The sequence below is a fragment of the Mobula birostris genome, chromosome 3, assembly GCF_030028105.1.
Source record: "Mobula birostris isolate sMobBir1 chromosome 3, sMobBir1.hap1, whole genome shotgun sequence".
Taxonomy (NCBI): domain Eukaryota; kingdom Metazoa; phylum Chordata; class Chondrichthyes; order Myliobatiformes; family Myliobatidae; genus Mobula; species Mobula birostris.
Window position 1 is genome coordinate 87,152,578 of NC_092372.1, and position 15,663 is coordinate 87,168,240.

Consider the following 15,663-nt stretch of genomic DNA (forward strand, 5'->3'; position numbering starts at 1 on the left):
GATAAGGGAGACCTTTGAGATGAGACCATCGGCACCAGCCCTGCTCATGACAGACGAGAGAGGCAAGGTGACAGCGGCAACGTGTCCAGTTATTTTATTTTATTCTCAGTGATGACAGTTATGTAGTTTTGTCAAACATCCAACACATTTTCACAAGCATATGAAAAAAAGTTTTAAAATACATATCAAAGCAAATGAAGATTTTGAATAATAACTGGCTGGATGAAGAAAATACATGTTTTACTATTAAATATTTACACTTTGTACATAAAAAAACAACTTGTGTGTAGCTCTATCGAGACAAAATACATTTAATGTTAGTTTTAAGGGCTCCTCCAATATTACACCAGATATGAATTGTTTGTCACAAGATAAACAAGATGTATTTGGCTTTTGGAAGTACTTCATTACAGGTGAAATTTTCCAATTATATGTTCCTGCATGATACCAATACTAGTACATCAGGTCTTCAGCTGTCACATTTGCTTCCTCTGACTTGGTCTTCAATGTGGGGAATTGTACTCCACTGATGCACACAATTAGAATATTCACCACATGTACCACAGGACTTGCCACACAAATCCAGAAGGAAGAGTCGAAGTATTCCTGAAGTATAACAAACTTAAAGACTTGCTCACGAAAATTGGCGACTCGTTCTGTGTGGTGGTGAAGTTTCACGGCAGCAAAGAAACAAACAATTGCAAACAATCCACATAGACCTGTGGAAGGAAAACATTGCAATTCCAAGATAGAATAATATAGCACACTTCCCTGTCTATAGATTTGCCTCATCTAAAGCTTTTAATTTGGCTCTGCTCATGCCTCAGCCAGTTTTAGTCAATGAGAAGATGACTTACAAACAGAATAAAGATGGAGATTTAGATGATGTTAACTGGATGGGTGACTGCTGTACTGCAATGGACCTTGATGCAACATTGATTAAGGTGCTGAATTCAATCATGCTCCTATGTCAGTCCATGATCAAGTAATTTCTAATAGAGGTGTGTACATACAAATATCAGAATGTAGAGGTGAATGGATGATGAATTCATGCATTGCAAATAACCATTTGGTATGAAGACATAGAGGAAGCATCATGTCAAACCCAACAGATGGCATGGAGTTAATGCTTTCAAGAAAGAACTATCAGTCTCAACAGAATCCTAACAACTACAACGTATAACTTCTCTGCTAGGCAAGAGTGAGTTAATTAAATAATAGTTTATTATGCTTCTGATTGGAGAGATTTGTTTCTGCCTAGATATATTGTTGTATTGTACCCAATAATAGTTGGATGAGACACAAATTTATATTATATAAGCAACAGATGATAATAGGAACAGGAGTAATTCATCTGGCAACCCAAGCCTGCCCCATTATGCAATAAGATCATGACTGATCTACACAAACCTCCACTACTTTTTTATAACAGTTCCCCATGGCCAATAATTCTCCAATTTTTCTAAAATTCACCTATTACTCCTTGCCACCTGGAAAAACCTAATTACTGACGTGTGAGGGACAGACATCAATCTGAAGTACTGCTGAAGTCATCTCTCAAAAAATATTTAACACATGATGCACATAGTTTCTGATTTCTTTAGTATACCTTTAAGGTATATATGAGTATGCAAAGGAAGTATTTTTAAAGTGACATTGGTTCAATGCAGAATCAGGGAGCTTTACCAAAGCTATCTACTATGATGGTAGCACTATTGATACCTTGTAAGGAATTTTTATAATTACAAAGAGCTAAAATAACAGACATTATGTAATCTCAGCATTAATGTTAGCAAGAAAAAAAATAGATATTTCTTTTGTAGGATGTACAGCTAACTCTTCTTAAATTATTAATTTATAAATAAAACTATTTACTAAAGGGATATGTGAGATATTAAACAATTTAGATTAAAAACTGTGTAACAATGTAACGTTTCTGCAGATGGAAAATATTGAAATACAGTCATACAGCATGTAAACATACCCTTTGGCCCAACTTGTGCATGTGAAATAATCACAATATAAAGCAACAAAATATTAATGTCATGATGGTTAAGAGTCATGAGCAGCAAAAACATAAATGTTACATGTTATCAAGAGAAAAGTCTATTTTCCTTTCAAATATGTGGAATATTAATTTGAGGCATTAAAATTACTTCAGCTAATGATTGGAGACAACAGGAGACTGCAGATGCTGGAACTGGAATCAAAGAAATTGAGGAAATCAGAAGTTCAGGCAGCATCCGTGGGAGAAACTGGACAGTTGACTGATCAGGATTTTGACCCACAAAATCAATTGTCCATTTCCTTCATTTGATTATTGATGATCATATAAAGTTAGAACAGAACAGCAACAGCCCAATTTATTTATGTACTTTGGATTTAAAAACTTTGGATAATGGTATGCTTTGTAACAAGCATTCACTTCCAAAGATTATTGAAACTGGAAGCTTGTAACAAAGCATACCATTATCCAAAGTTTTAAATTACTGTAGTATAAGTAGCACTAATTATGTTTCAACTATTTAATATCATACATATCCCTTTATTTGAAAACAGGAAAGGAACACTGAGTTAAATATTGTGTTCAATACACTTACTTGCAAACAAATTCCAGAGGTGGATGCCCATTGATCCTTTCATGGCTTGGTAAGGGATTTTCACTGCATTGTAAATACAAAATCCAAAACTAACCATAGCAAATGCAATTGCTAGGCAGATAAACAATATAACCAAAATGTGAACAGCAGTATTCAATGTTTTCACCAACTGTGGAAAAACTGAAAATATAGATTAAAAATATTATAACAAAAGCATGCATGTTTCTGGAAAAGGATTCATATTAATGCATATGTAAAACTGATTAACAATAATGACAAATCTGAATTTTCAAATTAAGTTTAGTTGTCCACAGTGATGCTACTTTCCCATGACAATTATTTTCATATCTGGAATAATTTTATCAATGTATATATTTTTTTATCTAATAGATCAATGAGTTTATCCAAAAAGTAGTGACATGTGATCTAGAACAAGGCAACTGCAGATCTGGCTTAACTGAATTAATTGCTCTTAACTGGGCCAGTGCTTAAACTGGAAGGCTCTGTAATGCAAGAGAGAATTATTGGCTGCAATGTATCGGCAGATACCTTGGGGAAAAATATTGGGAAGGACTGGTGATTTATTTTGAATTTCATGCATTTACATGTGTGCACGGAGTTCAGACATAGAGACCTGCACAAAACCAATTTCACATTACTGTCATCTTTGACAACTCGGTATTTTTCTGGGAAATCATCATAGTCCCATTGGCTGATTATTAAATTATAGGCACACGATATGCACATAATTTACCGTATACTGCTGTAACATGACTTTACATGACATTCTTTTATCCATTTTATCAGCACTATTATTACTCTTTAAAATTATGGTAGAGGAAAGCCTATAAGTATCTTAATTGTTAATATTCTCAACATCATTTCTGAGACTTTTATTTCCACTTCTGCACATCTTCAATTAATCAGGTTACATTTTAAATTTATCTATATCATTCACCTGCTAGTAAACTGTTGCACATTTTTACTGTTCATTGTGAAGAAAATTATAGCAGAACTGCATATTCAGTTTACCTCCAAATTTAACTGTGTCATTTAGTTAGAGAGTTTGTTATTGTGCATGACAGTCTTAGTTTTCATTTATCTTAACTCTAAAAAAGCCCAATGCTATTTTATCTCCAGTTTGAAAATTGTTATATCTTTTTCTTTTTACCTTTTTTTGATATCACCTTATGTGCTTACAGTCTCAACAAGATATTGCATAGGACTCCTAGACTCCCACTGAGTGCTGGGTGCTTCAAGTTATTCTTACTCATTGCACCTACACATGTGTGATGGACCAAGTGGCCTCATCTGTGTGATGAGTTCTGGAGCAATGAAACTTCTTAATGGTGCTCCCAGTCCAGCAGCAGCATTCCACCCAAACAGGATTGAATGAGGAAGGATTGAGCATCTGCAATGAATTTTACAAGATCAACATACCTTTCTTATTCTGATCTGCCATTATTTTCTACCTGTTAGCACTACCCCCTACTTAAGTCATGCAGTTATTTCCTATATCAGATTGGCTGATCGATATCTTGTAAACTTCAGCCAACATGATGGAAGGTGGCAGCCAGGCACTTCAATATAATCCAATCACACAGGCATTGATGTTGTTTATTTTAGATAAGATTGGTATATGGGTAGATTCTCGTCTTCACAGTACAGTTATTAGGTTTACTTACCTATCTTCCGAATTACCATTCAAGTAGTAAAGACAATAAAACGTTTAAAATTTTAGAGATGCTTACAAGTGTGAAGAATAAGTTTTGCTTCAAAAGGCAGCTAGTTCTTCTACAAGCTTCATAGGATTTATATGCTCAATAAGTTTCAGTCGCGTCCTCGCAGACTGACATACTGAGGATCTGCAAGTCCTTCTATGCCGGTCACAGAAAAGGCCACAGAATCCACAGCCTCCCGCAACTTCCTGACGTCTATCATGCAGGTCTTAGACGACAGCAAGCGGGAGAGTCTGGATCAGCCACTGACCCTGGACGAGCTGACAGGCTCCATCCGTTCCTTTGGGTCGGGTAAGACTCCCGGAAGCGACGGCTTACCGGCTGAGTTGTACTCGGCTCTGTGGAACTGGATGGGCCCAGACCTGCTGGAAGTGTACAACGCTATGCTTCTGGCCGGCAGTATGTCTGAGTCCATGAGGAAAGGCATCATCACCCTCATCTACAAGCAGAAGGGGGAAAGGGAGGACATTAGAAATTGGAGACCCATCTCTCTCCTGAATGTGGACTACAAGATCCTGTCCAAGGCTATCGCCAACAGGGTCAAGTCTGCTCTGGGACAGGTGATCCACCCGGACCAAACCTGTGCTGTACCGGGCAGGAAGATCTCAGACAGCCTCGCGCTGCTGAGGAACACCATCGCCTACGTGCAGGACAGGGGGGTGGACGCCTGCCTGGTCAGCTTGGACCAGGAGAAAGCCTTCGACAGGATATCGCACACGTACATGGCGGACGTGCTCTCCAAAATGGGATTTGGGGAGGGAATCCGGAATTGGATTAGACTGCTCTACACAGACATCCGTAGTGCAGTGCAGGTCAACGGGTGGGAAACAGACAGCTTCCCCATCAGGTCTGGAGTCAGGCAGGGCTGTCCCCTCTCCCCTGTCTTGTTTGTCTGCTGCATAGAACCCTTTGCGGAAGCCATCAGGAGGGATGAGGGCATAAGAGAGGTGACGCTGCCAGGCAGTGGAGGGACCCAAGTGAAAACCTCCCTGTACATGGACGACGTCACCGTCTTCTGCTCTGATCCGAGGTCAGTTCGCAGGTTGATTGGCACCTGCGAACAGTTCGAGCTAGCGTCGGGGGCCAGGGTCAACCACACGAAGAGCGAAGCCATGCTCTTCGGCAACTGGCCCGACCGATCCAGCATCCCCTTCACCATCAGGTCTGACCACGTGAAGGTGTTGGGGATCTGGTTCGGAGGGGCTGAGGCGTGCAACAAGAACTGGCAGGAGCGGACTACCAAGGTGAAACAGAAACTGGGACTGTGGGGAGGGCGCTCCCTGTCGATAACGGGCAAGAACCTGGTCATCAGGTGTGAGGTGCTCTCAGGGCTGCTGTACTTGGCGCAGGTCTGGCCCATCCCCCGCTCCTACAGCTCGGAAATCACCCGGGCTGTCTTCAGATTCGTCTGGGGATCCAAGATGGAGTGGGTGAGACGGACTGTCATGCACAAGTCCCTGGACAACAGGGGCAAGAACGTCCCCAATGTTGCCCTCACCCTGATGGCCAGCTTCGTATGTGGCTGCATCAGGTTGTGTGTAGAGCCCAGGTATGTGGGCACCAAGTACCACTAAGTGCCCAGGTTCTACTTGTCGCCCTGGCTACGAAGGATGGGTCTGGCCCCACTCCCGCGCAACGCCCCAGTCAGCTGGTCGTTGCCGGCATACCTGTCCTACATAGCAAAGTTCTTCCAGGAGAACGCCTTTGACCACAGGGCCATCAGGCAGTGGTTGGCACGAAGTGTCCTGCAGGCACTGCAGGAGAAGGACGTGATGGACACAGTGGGGTGGTTCCCTGAGCAGACTGTCCAGTTCATCTGGCAAAATGCCTCATCGCCAGATCTCACCAACAGGCACCAAGACCTCGTCTGGCTGGCGGTGAGAGGGGCCCTCCCAGTCAGAGCCCTCCTGTACGCCCGGAATGTCGTCTCCGCACCCCACTGCCCACGGGAGGACTGCAGTGAGGAGGAGTCTGTGACCCACCTCTTTGCACACTGCCAGTTCGCAAAGAGGGTGTGGAGGAGGATGGACGGGCTAGTGTCACGTTTTATCCCCAGCAGCTGCATAACAGAGGACTCTCTGATCTACGGGCTGTTCCCGGGAACACACACGGAGACCAACATCCGGTGCTGCTGGCAGATCATCAACTCGGTGAAAGACGCTCTTTGGTCAGCCCGAAACTTGATGATCTACCGGCACATGGAGATGTCCGTGGGAGAATGCTGCCGACTGGCACATTCTCGGCTGCAGGAGTACGTGCTGAGGGACGCACTGAAACTTGGTGCAGCTACCGCAAGGGCCCGGTGGGGAAGGACCACAGTATAGGTTTCTCCACCCGTGGGAGTGGGAGGGGTCGGTGGGCGGGGAGTATACCCCTCAACAATGATATGCTAAGCTGAACTACTGGAGTGCCACGTGGGTGGCTATAAATACGGATATTTACTGAGTATAATGGAAAGGTATGTAAAGGATGGAAAGTTATTGAATGGTTTATTGTATATATTTATTTTTGAATAAAGTATATTTTGAAATTTAAAAAAATATGTCATTTATCATCCAGAATGTAATTCTCTCTTCAAGTTCCGTTTATTTTTTAATGTAAACGAACTCCCATTTACATATAGCAATGTGTGCTGTTTTATCATGTTGTATATTCCACTGACATTTTGTGCTGACACTTGTTCTTCTTGGGCACAATAAAACTGAATGTAAGATGAAATGATCCAAAAACTGATCTGATTTAAAACAAGTTGCCCCTTTGATTTTTTTTGTATTTGACTAAATCCCATTTGTGAAAAATGCACACTGGAAAATGAAGAATGACTGCAATTTCAACGAGTTCTGTACCATCCTGCTACTGAAATATTAATAAAATTTTGATCCACTCCATAATTCTCATTGAAAATGAGTCATGCTATAGATAAACTCTCATGAAAAGGTCATTTCTTTTGCAAAATGAACTATAATATTCTTTTTATATGTGGTCTTCAAGTTGAGAAATGTCAGAGTTAACACTTAACAGCTCGAAAATAGATTACCCAGCACTAACTTTTAAAGTGCTATGCAATCCAAAATTAATTTAGTTCAGAAAAATATTATCTTAGTAATCATTTCCAGATGAAACTGACTGGACACTTCTGATCAAAATTCATATTAGCCTGCCGAACATTTTCCCACAGACAGAAGTGTATCTAATGACATAATTTGCCGTACAGAACATATTTTTAACTCTACTAACATAAATCCAAACCAAACCTTCATACAACTCCTGCCATGGAATAGGCTTGTTGGAAGTAGAACAACCTCATGGCAAGTTCTTGCCTTTCTAGCTACTTAAAGTTATACTCTCCTGACATTGGGAGATGTGATTGGGCAGCTTCAGAGCCAAATACAGAAAATTAAAGTTCACAGAGTATGAAATGACTAACAAGGATTTTCTTTTTTTTTTACAGTTTTTGGATGCTATTCCCTCTTTAAACAGGCTCCTCAATGATACATGATTGGCAATATTGCATTGGACATTTCACAATAGGCACTGCAGGCCACTCAGTTTGAGTTAGAGAGCTCAGGCAGGAGATACAGATAAGTCCATCTGTGAAGTGCTTCAAAAAAATAGTCCTCAGAGGACAGCAAACGGTATACTTCATTTCCCAATCATTATCACCAATACAGTGACTCAATTACCAGACATGAGATATGAGATAATGTATCAGCAAGGTGCAAGATCATCATGCATTTCCACTTCGTATGTAGCTTTGCAGGTCCATTTATCTCATCAATGAATGAATCACTGATCCAACTACTTTATTGGCTTGCTGCAATATCTCTATGTTCCTTGATGAGTGGTAAAATGCACAAATAACTTTCCTTCAAAGAGCAACACTTGGAAGTGCAAGCAGAGGTTGAGAGCTTTTAACATGTTGGACTGCCACAGGTATCAATAACGTTTATTCATTATTGTAATCAATGTAGTTAAAAGTAATGCACTGTTCAGTATATTGTTTAGATTAGCAAGAAATTGTTAGGGAGATGATTAATGAGCCCATATTTCAAGCTAATTAAGTTCACACTCAATCATTCCTCATGGAGCTCCAAGTGAAGTTCACTTTAAGTCTTTGGACCAGTTGCCTATTCCAAAGTACACAAGGGAGAAGACCTGAGGAAGCACCACCTTTCAAAGTGTCACACTTTCCTGCACAAGCTTGTCACCTTTGTGAGGTTGTGAAGTTTTTACATTGACTGGCAACATTCACATCTTGGAGGAGGCAACTCAAGCCACCCCCTGCCAAGCTTTTCCAAAGATGATCAGGGTAAGTCCTGGCTCATCAGACAGAGACCTCCTTCCTGAAAAGGATCATGCTCAGTGGGACTTTAATGTCCTCTGATGAATCTGGAATGTCTTTTCCACCTTCTTGCAGCACTTCTTTCTCCTTTGACAGCCATATTATCATTTACTCTTGTTTGGCTGCTATTGGTGGATATTACTTAAAGAGCCAACACCCTTCTCTGATTGCTGTACACCAAAGATTTGGTAGTTGTGCTAAATTTGTTTCCAGACTATATTCTACTTCTAGTATTAAATACTCACATGCTTTTGTGGATTTGCTTTTGGGCAATTTCCCCTTTATTTTTGAGGGGGCTTATTTATAGATAATGCTAAACATGTGCCAAAAACAGGTGCAATCCAATTGCTAGGAATATGTGTCCTCAATCTAGCTTCAGATATGGCAGCCTTGTTTAAAGACATGACAGCCAGCAACTGGGTTGCCAATTTAATGCCAATTTAAGAAAAGTCAAGAGACTCAGTAGGAGATTTGTACAACGATCTTGGTCTGAATAGTTTGCAAATGAGGGAAAAGTTCATCACTTTCATCAGGACCTGTATTTATGAGTTCCAGGGATAAAACCTGAGTGTGCCACAGAGTATATTTAAATAACAAGTTAAACACAGTAACATAATTTTCCAATATTCACTATAATTACTTGTGATTTCAGAGTACCGTCCTCCAAGACCACACTTCCGTACTTTTCGTCCTCGGAATAATCCATAGTAAAGGTGTCCTATAAACTTTGCCATTTCTGGATCTGTAGCATTCACTATTTCAGCCCCTGTTTTGCACAAAATGGTACCAGTCACCCATCGTGTCGTTCCTAGTGCCACAGCAAGCAGGATTGCAGATAAAAAACTTACAATGGCAGATATAGAAAACAGAGCTTTCTTCAGAAGGTTAGGCATCACATGAAATGTAATTTTTATACAGGTCTCTGTCACTCTCTTAATAAGTGAATGGCTCACGGAAGTCTTCCAGTTCTAGTTGAAGCAAAGTTGCTGCTAAATCTTACTGCAAACCTATTTTGATGCTTTACAATTCGTCACTGATGTAATAAGGTAATTTAAAGCAACTCAGACATATATTGTCCAGTGATTCATTAGTCCTACTGTTGTTGTTATTCATTTGATAGTGCTTACATTTTCTTTTGAGTACATTGCAATTTTCAAAAAACCTAATAATCTTCGCAGCTTCTCCAAATGCATGTTTAGCTCCTCTCAATCAATATGAAAAGGTCTAACCATTGCTTATCTCACAGTTGTCACTTCATTGACAGTTCCAGTTTAGTTCCAGTAGATGTCTGTTCCACCAAAATAGAATATGTTGTGAACATTGGCATGACTGTAAAAAAGAAAACCAAAAAAAGACAAAAATTGGAAGGAACCACTCCTGAAATGCACTTTTGTTCTAACATTTAATGTTGTAAATCAAAATCAAAAACTTCCTTATATCAGTTTTCTAGACATGGGACTCAGTGGTATTTGAGGCCGAAGAAAAGGCTGGGAGAGAAATAGAATGATATCAATGTGCTATTCCTGAACTTTCTGCTTCAATTGAAATGAAATTCATCTTTTCCAACAAAAAGGTTCTTGATAATTCACAAAATAATACTTTCTGGAAAACTTAAATTTTTGCCAATGTTATAACTTTATATTCATGAGAATACTGTTTAGCAGCAGGGCAATAATGTTAAGATTTCCATATATTTTTTTGACGTTACTATTGACTTTGATGTACAAAATTGTAAATGATTCAGATTATGCTAAAATATTTATTTGTTGATATTAAAATTCAAAATACTGCATATCAACCTATTACATTGGACTGATTTCGGAAAAGAAATGTCATTGCCTTGTAAAATGTCCACTGGTTACCAAACTAACTGAAAGCAGAATTGCTTATAAATAATAGAGACTTCTGCAGTCCAGATCATTATTCTCTTCAGCTTATATAGAAGGAATTATCTCCTGTGAATACATTTGCTTAAATGAAAATTATATGCAATCAACAAGTTCTTCTAAAAGTTAAACAATTCACATACTTACTTATTGTAGAATTTACATTTTACTGCTCATGAAATCCAAAACTAAGATTTTCAAGTTGGTCTTTACCACTATTTTCTTTCTCAATGAATACATTCCACCTTCATTTTAGTGTAATGTCCTCATTAAATGCTGTGGAGCTAATAAAACCCTTTGGGGCTACTATAGCCAAAGGTTTTTCCTGTGCAAAGTTGATTCTTGTCGAGTAAACACAATAAGTGAACCAGCAACCTCACTGTTGGTGATTCATTAGAAGAGGAGTCTTAAAGCTGCTCATGTGACCATCTCCAAGGTTACTGTGCTGCTTAGCTCTCACTAGCCTCCTATCCCATGCTTATTGGCACATTAATAATGAAGCTACTGCAACAAGACAGCATTGAGAATAAAGTACCCCGGTATAATTTATTTTGTTTAATCAATTCTATCTCATCTTTGATTCCTGTTTTGTGAATTATAAAACAGGAATCAGAAGAATAATAACTTTAGCAAAATGGTCTACATAGGAAGTCTTCTTCCTAGCTTTGCTATAATGAAGTCACATAAACAATCCAAACACTTCAACACAATTATGGGGTAAATTAGTTGAAGGATTCATAATTATGGTGAAAATTTATCCATTATCAGGATATTTCTGCTCAATCAATTTTGATTGTGTTTTATCTTGTTCGAGCAAGGAATTATTATACCTTGTCTGTGCGATATGATGTAAACATGAGCAATTTTAATTAGTTGTGGCTGAACACGTGTCTAATACAAACCTCTATTATTCATGTGATGACTCAGGGATAGAGTAACAATTTGGTGTACGCTCCCCACTTCAGTGATTGTGCATCTGATGTAGTAGAACATGAACTATGTGTCTAGTAGGGATCTATCAAAAACAGCATCTTACTTTTCTGCATGATATCTGTCAGTCCTTGATCTTCAATATTGAGTTTCAGATTTCTCTGTGATCTCCTAGACCTTCCTTGTGGGTCATTTTCACAATTCATATTTCTCATGTCACCATACGATATAATTGAAGCCTGCTTGAAGCAAGTGGGTACCTCAGACTGCTGAAGCAAGTGTTTAAAGATCTCAGTGAATAGTCCAGCCAGATTTTAGTACTTTTCCAGGTACCCCATCTGGATACTTTTCATGGTTCAGTATTGATTGCAAAGAAGACCACTTGACAAAATTAAATTAAACAGGAATCTCCTGCTTACCATTAAGATCTCTTTTTGCAAAACACAGGTCTTCTCAATATTCTAAGTGTGATTAATATTAATAAAATCAAAAGTCAAAGTTGGGTTGAGTTTATTGTCATATGACCAGGTGCAACAAACATCTTACTTGAGTATCTGGTACGAAGTATCAGATACACATCATTCACAAAAAAATTAAATTAACGGCATAAATTATGCAATGTTATACACATAAAGCACAAAATCCAGTCCAGCTTAGTGCAAAGTGGTTAAGGTGGTCATAGTGTTGCTAAGCTAATAGTGATTAAGGTTGTGTAGGTCAGTTTAAGAACTGAATGCTTGAAGGGACATAACTGCTGGTATGGGATTTCACCTCCTGCTCTATGTAGCTATGTATAGATGACTTAGGAGAGAATGTCCCCACAATATTTTGAGCAGAGTACACTGCTCTCTGCAGCTCCTGCACATTCAAATTGCTATTGCCGTGCCATAAATCTTTGCAGGATACTTTTAACAGTTTAACTATAGAAGTTTGTTAGAATGTTTGGTGTTTGGAGACTGTTGTGTGATTTTTACCTCTGTGCTGGGCTCAGGATCGTGCTAACATCGAGGATTTCAAAGCTGCTGACGCTCTCCACTGCTGATCGACCAGTGCAGACCGGAGCATGTTTGCCCTCCTTCCCCTTCCTGATGTCAACCATCAGTTCTTCAGTTTGCTGCTTGTGTACCATTCAAGCAGCTGTCCTATCTTACTCCTGTACGTGCATTCATCACTATCTGTGATTTGTCCAACAACAGTGAATTTGTAAATGGCACAGGAGCTGTGCTTAGCCTCTCAGTTATGGGTGTAGAGGGACGACAGCAGGGAGCTAAGCACACAGCCTTGAGGTGCCATTATGTAGATGATCAGCCAGGAAGAGATATTACCAGTTCTCACTGATTGAGGTCCACCAATGAGGAAGTTGAGGGTCCTTTTGTTCAGGGAGGTATGGAGGCCCAGGTCTTGAAGCTTGTTAATAAGTTTGGAAAGGAATGTTGAACTGTAGTAAATAAACAGCAGCCTTTCTATGAGTTCCTGTTGTCCAGATGGTCCAGGGTAGATCAAAGAGCCAGAGAAATCACATCTGCTATTGACCTGTTGTGGTGGAAGGCAAATTGAAGTGGATCCAGATCATCACCAACCTACTGGGTGGTAGTCATTAAGGCAAGTCTTCGGCACCTGTACAACAGATGACTTCTTGAAGCAGGAGGGGACCTTAGATCACCAAATAAAGGGTTGAATATGTCTGTAAATATGCCAGCCTGTTGGGCCGCACTGATCACTTATACTCAGGCAGGGTTGCCAGGTATCTTGTGGGTTCACCCTCTTGAAGGATGCCCTGATGTTGGCCTCAGAGACTGAAATTACAGAAGCTTTCAGAGATGTGGGGGCTTGCATGAGTGTGTCACAGTATTTAATTTATATATATATATATATATATATATATATATATATATATATATTTTTCCTTATTGCAATTTGTAGTTTTTTATTATTAAATATTGCAGTGTATTGCTGCTGCTGCAAAACAACAAATTTCACGACATATGCCACTGATATTAACCTGATTCTAATCCTAATTAAAGAGTTTGGCATATGAATATTTTGAATGAGAATAATATAATGTATATCATATTTGAATAATATAAGAACATACTAAACAACAAACACAATTACACTATAAAATATTTTTGTTGAAAAATACAAGGAGCAGGAATAAATATTTGGGTATACAAATATTATGATGAAAAATAGAAAGCAATATTTACAATACCAAGCCTAACAGAAAAGGTCAGGTACATACAGCATTTCAATCAATAACAAGATGGCAATTTGACCCGCTTGCCTTTTCCGGTAGTCTGGTGTTTGCAAGGATTTGGAAGAACTTTTCAGCACAGCTTTGAGCGTTCAAAGCATCCACACCTGAATATGGTATCCCCAAAGCTTTCGATTTGAAGTTCACTGCTATAAATAGCTTTGCGTTACTGTAGAATCCAGAAATATTCACAATATTTGATAGCTTTGCTGGTTCCGTCTAAGTCAGGGTACATGGTTTAATTGCCTTCTATATGGATGGGATTTGCTGTGCCTGATATCTGTCAATCCAGCCTTCTTCCACCTGCAGGTGTGATTCCATTGCCTATCACACAATAGACAGTAGACCTCTCTAATGCACAGATTTTCACCCCATGGGATTCAGCTGATCATATTCCACAGCAGCATGGGGCTGACTGTCAATACCACCAAGAAAGAAGTGGTTTGCCAATGGAGTACCAGTGTCCCACCCACTCTACCTGCCTTCACTGTTGGTGATGAAAAGCTGTCAGTAGTGCCATCTTTCAAATATCTGGGGAGCATTCTCTCTGAGGATAGCGGCATTGACGGCGACATCCAGAGCCGCAATAAACAGGCATCAGATGCCTTTGGGAGACTTCGGCATAGAGTCTTTCAGAGCAGGAGCCTTTGTTCCTCCACAAAGGTCGCCGTATACCAAGTGGTCTGTGTCACCACCATCCTTTATAGCTGTGAAGCTTGGGTAACCTACAGCTGTCACATCAGGTCCTTGGAGCGCTTCCACATAAGCTGCCTCCAGCGCGTCCCGGGAATTACCTGGCGTGAGCGGGTGCCTCACACTGAAACACTTGTAAAGACCAACTGCAGAAGTATTGAGGCCATGATCACCCAGCATCAGCTGCAGTGGCTGGGGCTTGTGATAAGGATGCCCCCATGTCGGCTACCCCGCAGAGTGTTATACGGCCAGCTACATCATGGTCGACACTCAGCTGGAAGGTCGAAGAAGCGCTATAAAGATCAGATGAAGAATGCTTTAAGGAAGTGCAATATCAGACCCGAGGACCTGGAGGAGGTTGCTGCTGATGGTACCACTTGGCGACAGCTGTGTAGGGACAGGGTTCGTATTCTGGAGATGGAAAGAACAACCAGAAGACAGCAGAAGAGAGCCAGGAGAAATGCAGCCATGGTTGCCACCACCACCACCACCATTATTACATATACATGTCCCACCTGCAATAGAGCTTGTGGGTCCAGGATAGGACTGTATAGTCATCAAAGATCTCACCATTAAAGGAGTGGATATCGTCATCGGATTTTGATGGACAACCGAAGAAGAATTCCACAGAGCTTTATTTGACTGGATCCAGGTGTTCAAATTTTATTCAGAAGCCAGTGATGAGTGTGGATTGTTTGTTCTGGGCCAATGATTATCCTTTCACCGGTATATCTGAGTCAATTTATTTATTGAGATACTGCACAGAATTGCCCTTTAAGCCATGCCGCCCAGCAACCGCCCGATTTAATCCCAGCCTAATCACAGGAAAATTTACAATGACCAATTTACCTACCAACTAGTGTGTTTTTGGATTGTGGGAGGAAACCAGAGCTCCAGAGGAAACCACCACCCACAAACTTCCTACAGGCAGAGGTGGGAAATGAACTAGCGTCTCTGATACTTTAAAACATTGTGCTAACCACTACGCTGTCATGCCACCCTTTTCTGAAGGCTGCTTCATTAGCAGCTTGATATGTACTAATCTGTAGTGTTACCACATTTCTGACTCTGCAACAGTGACTGCTTTTAATGAAAATATTTCATTAACAATTGAACTTTGGGACATTTTGAAAAGATTGTAAAAGATGTTATCTAAATTCAAAATTTTCTTTGTATTCTGTTGTAACCCAATTTGAAAAATAAAGTATTTTTTATGATA

The 15,663-nt window shown here is 40.0% G+C and overlaps 1 protein-coding gene across 1 annotated transcript; it reads right to left on the reverse strand.

Moving 5' to 3' along the window:
- Positions 1-221: 221 nt before the first annotated feature.
- Positions 222-9,574, reverse strand: clrn2 (clarin 2). The gene is made up of 3 exons (XM_072251881.1): positions 9,322-9,574; positions 2,601-2,780; positions 222-719 (listed from the first exon to the last, which is right to left on the reverse strand). The coding sequence occupies exons 1-3, from the start codon at positions 9,572-9,574 to the stop codon at positions 454-456; spliced, it is 699 nt and encodes a 232-aa protein (XP_072107982.1). The 3' UTR covers positions 222-453.
- Positions 9,575-15,663: the final 6,089 nt, after the last annotated feature.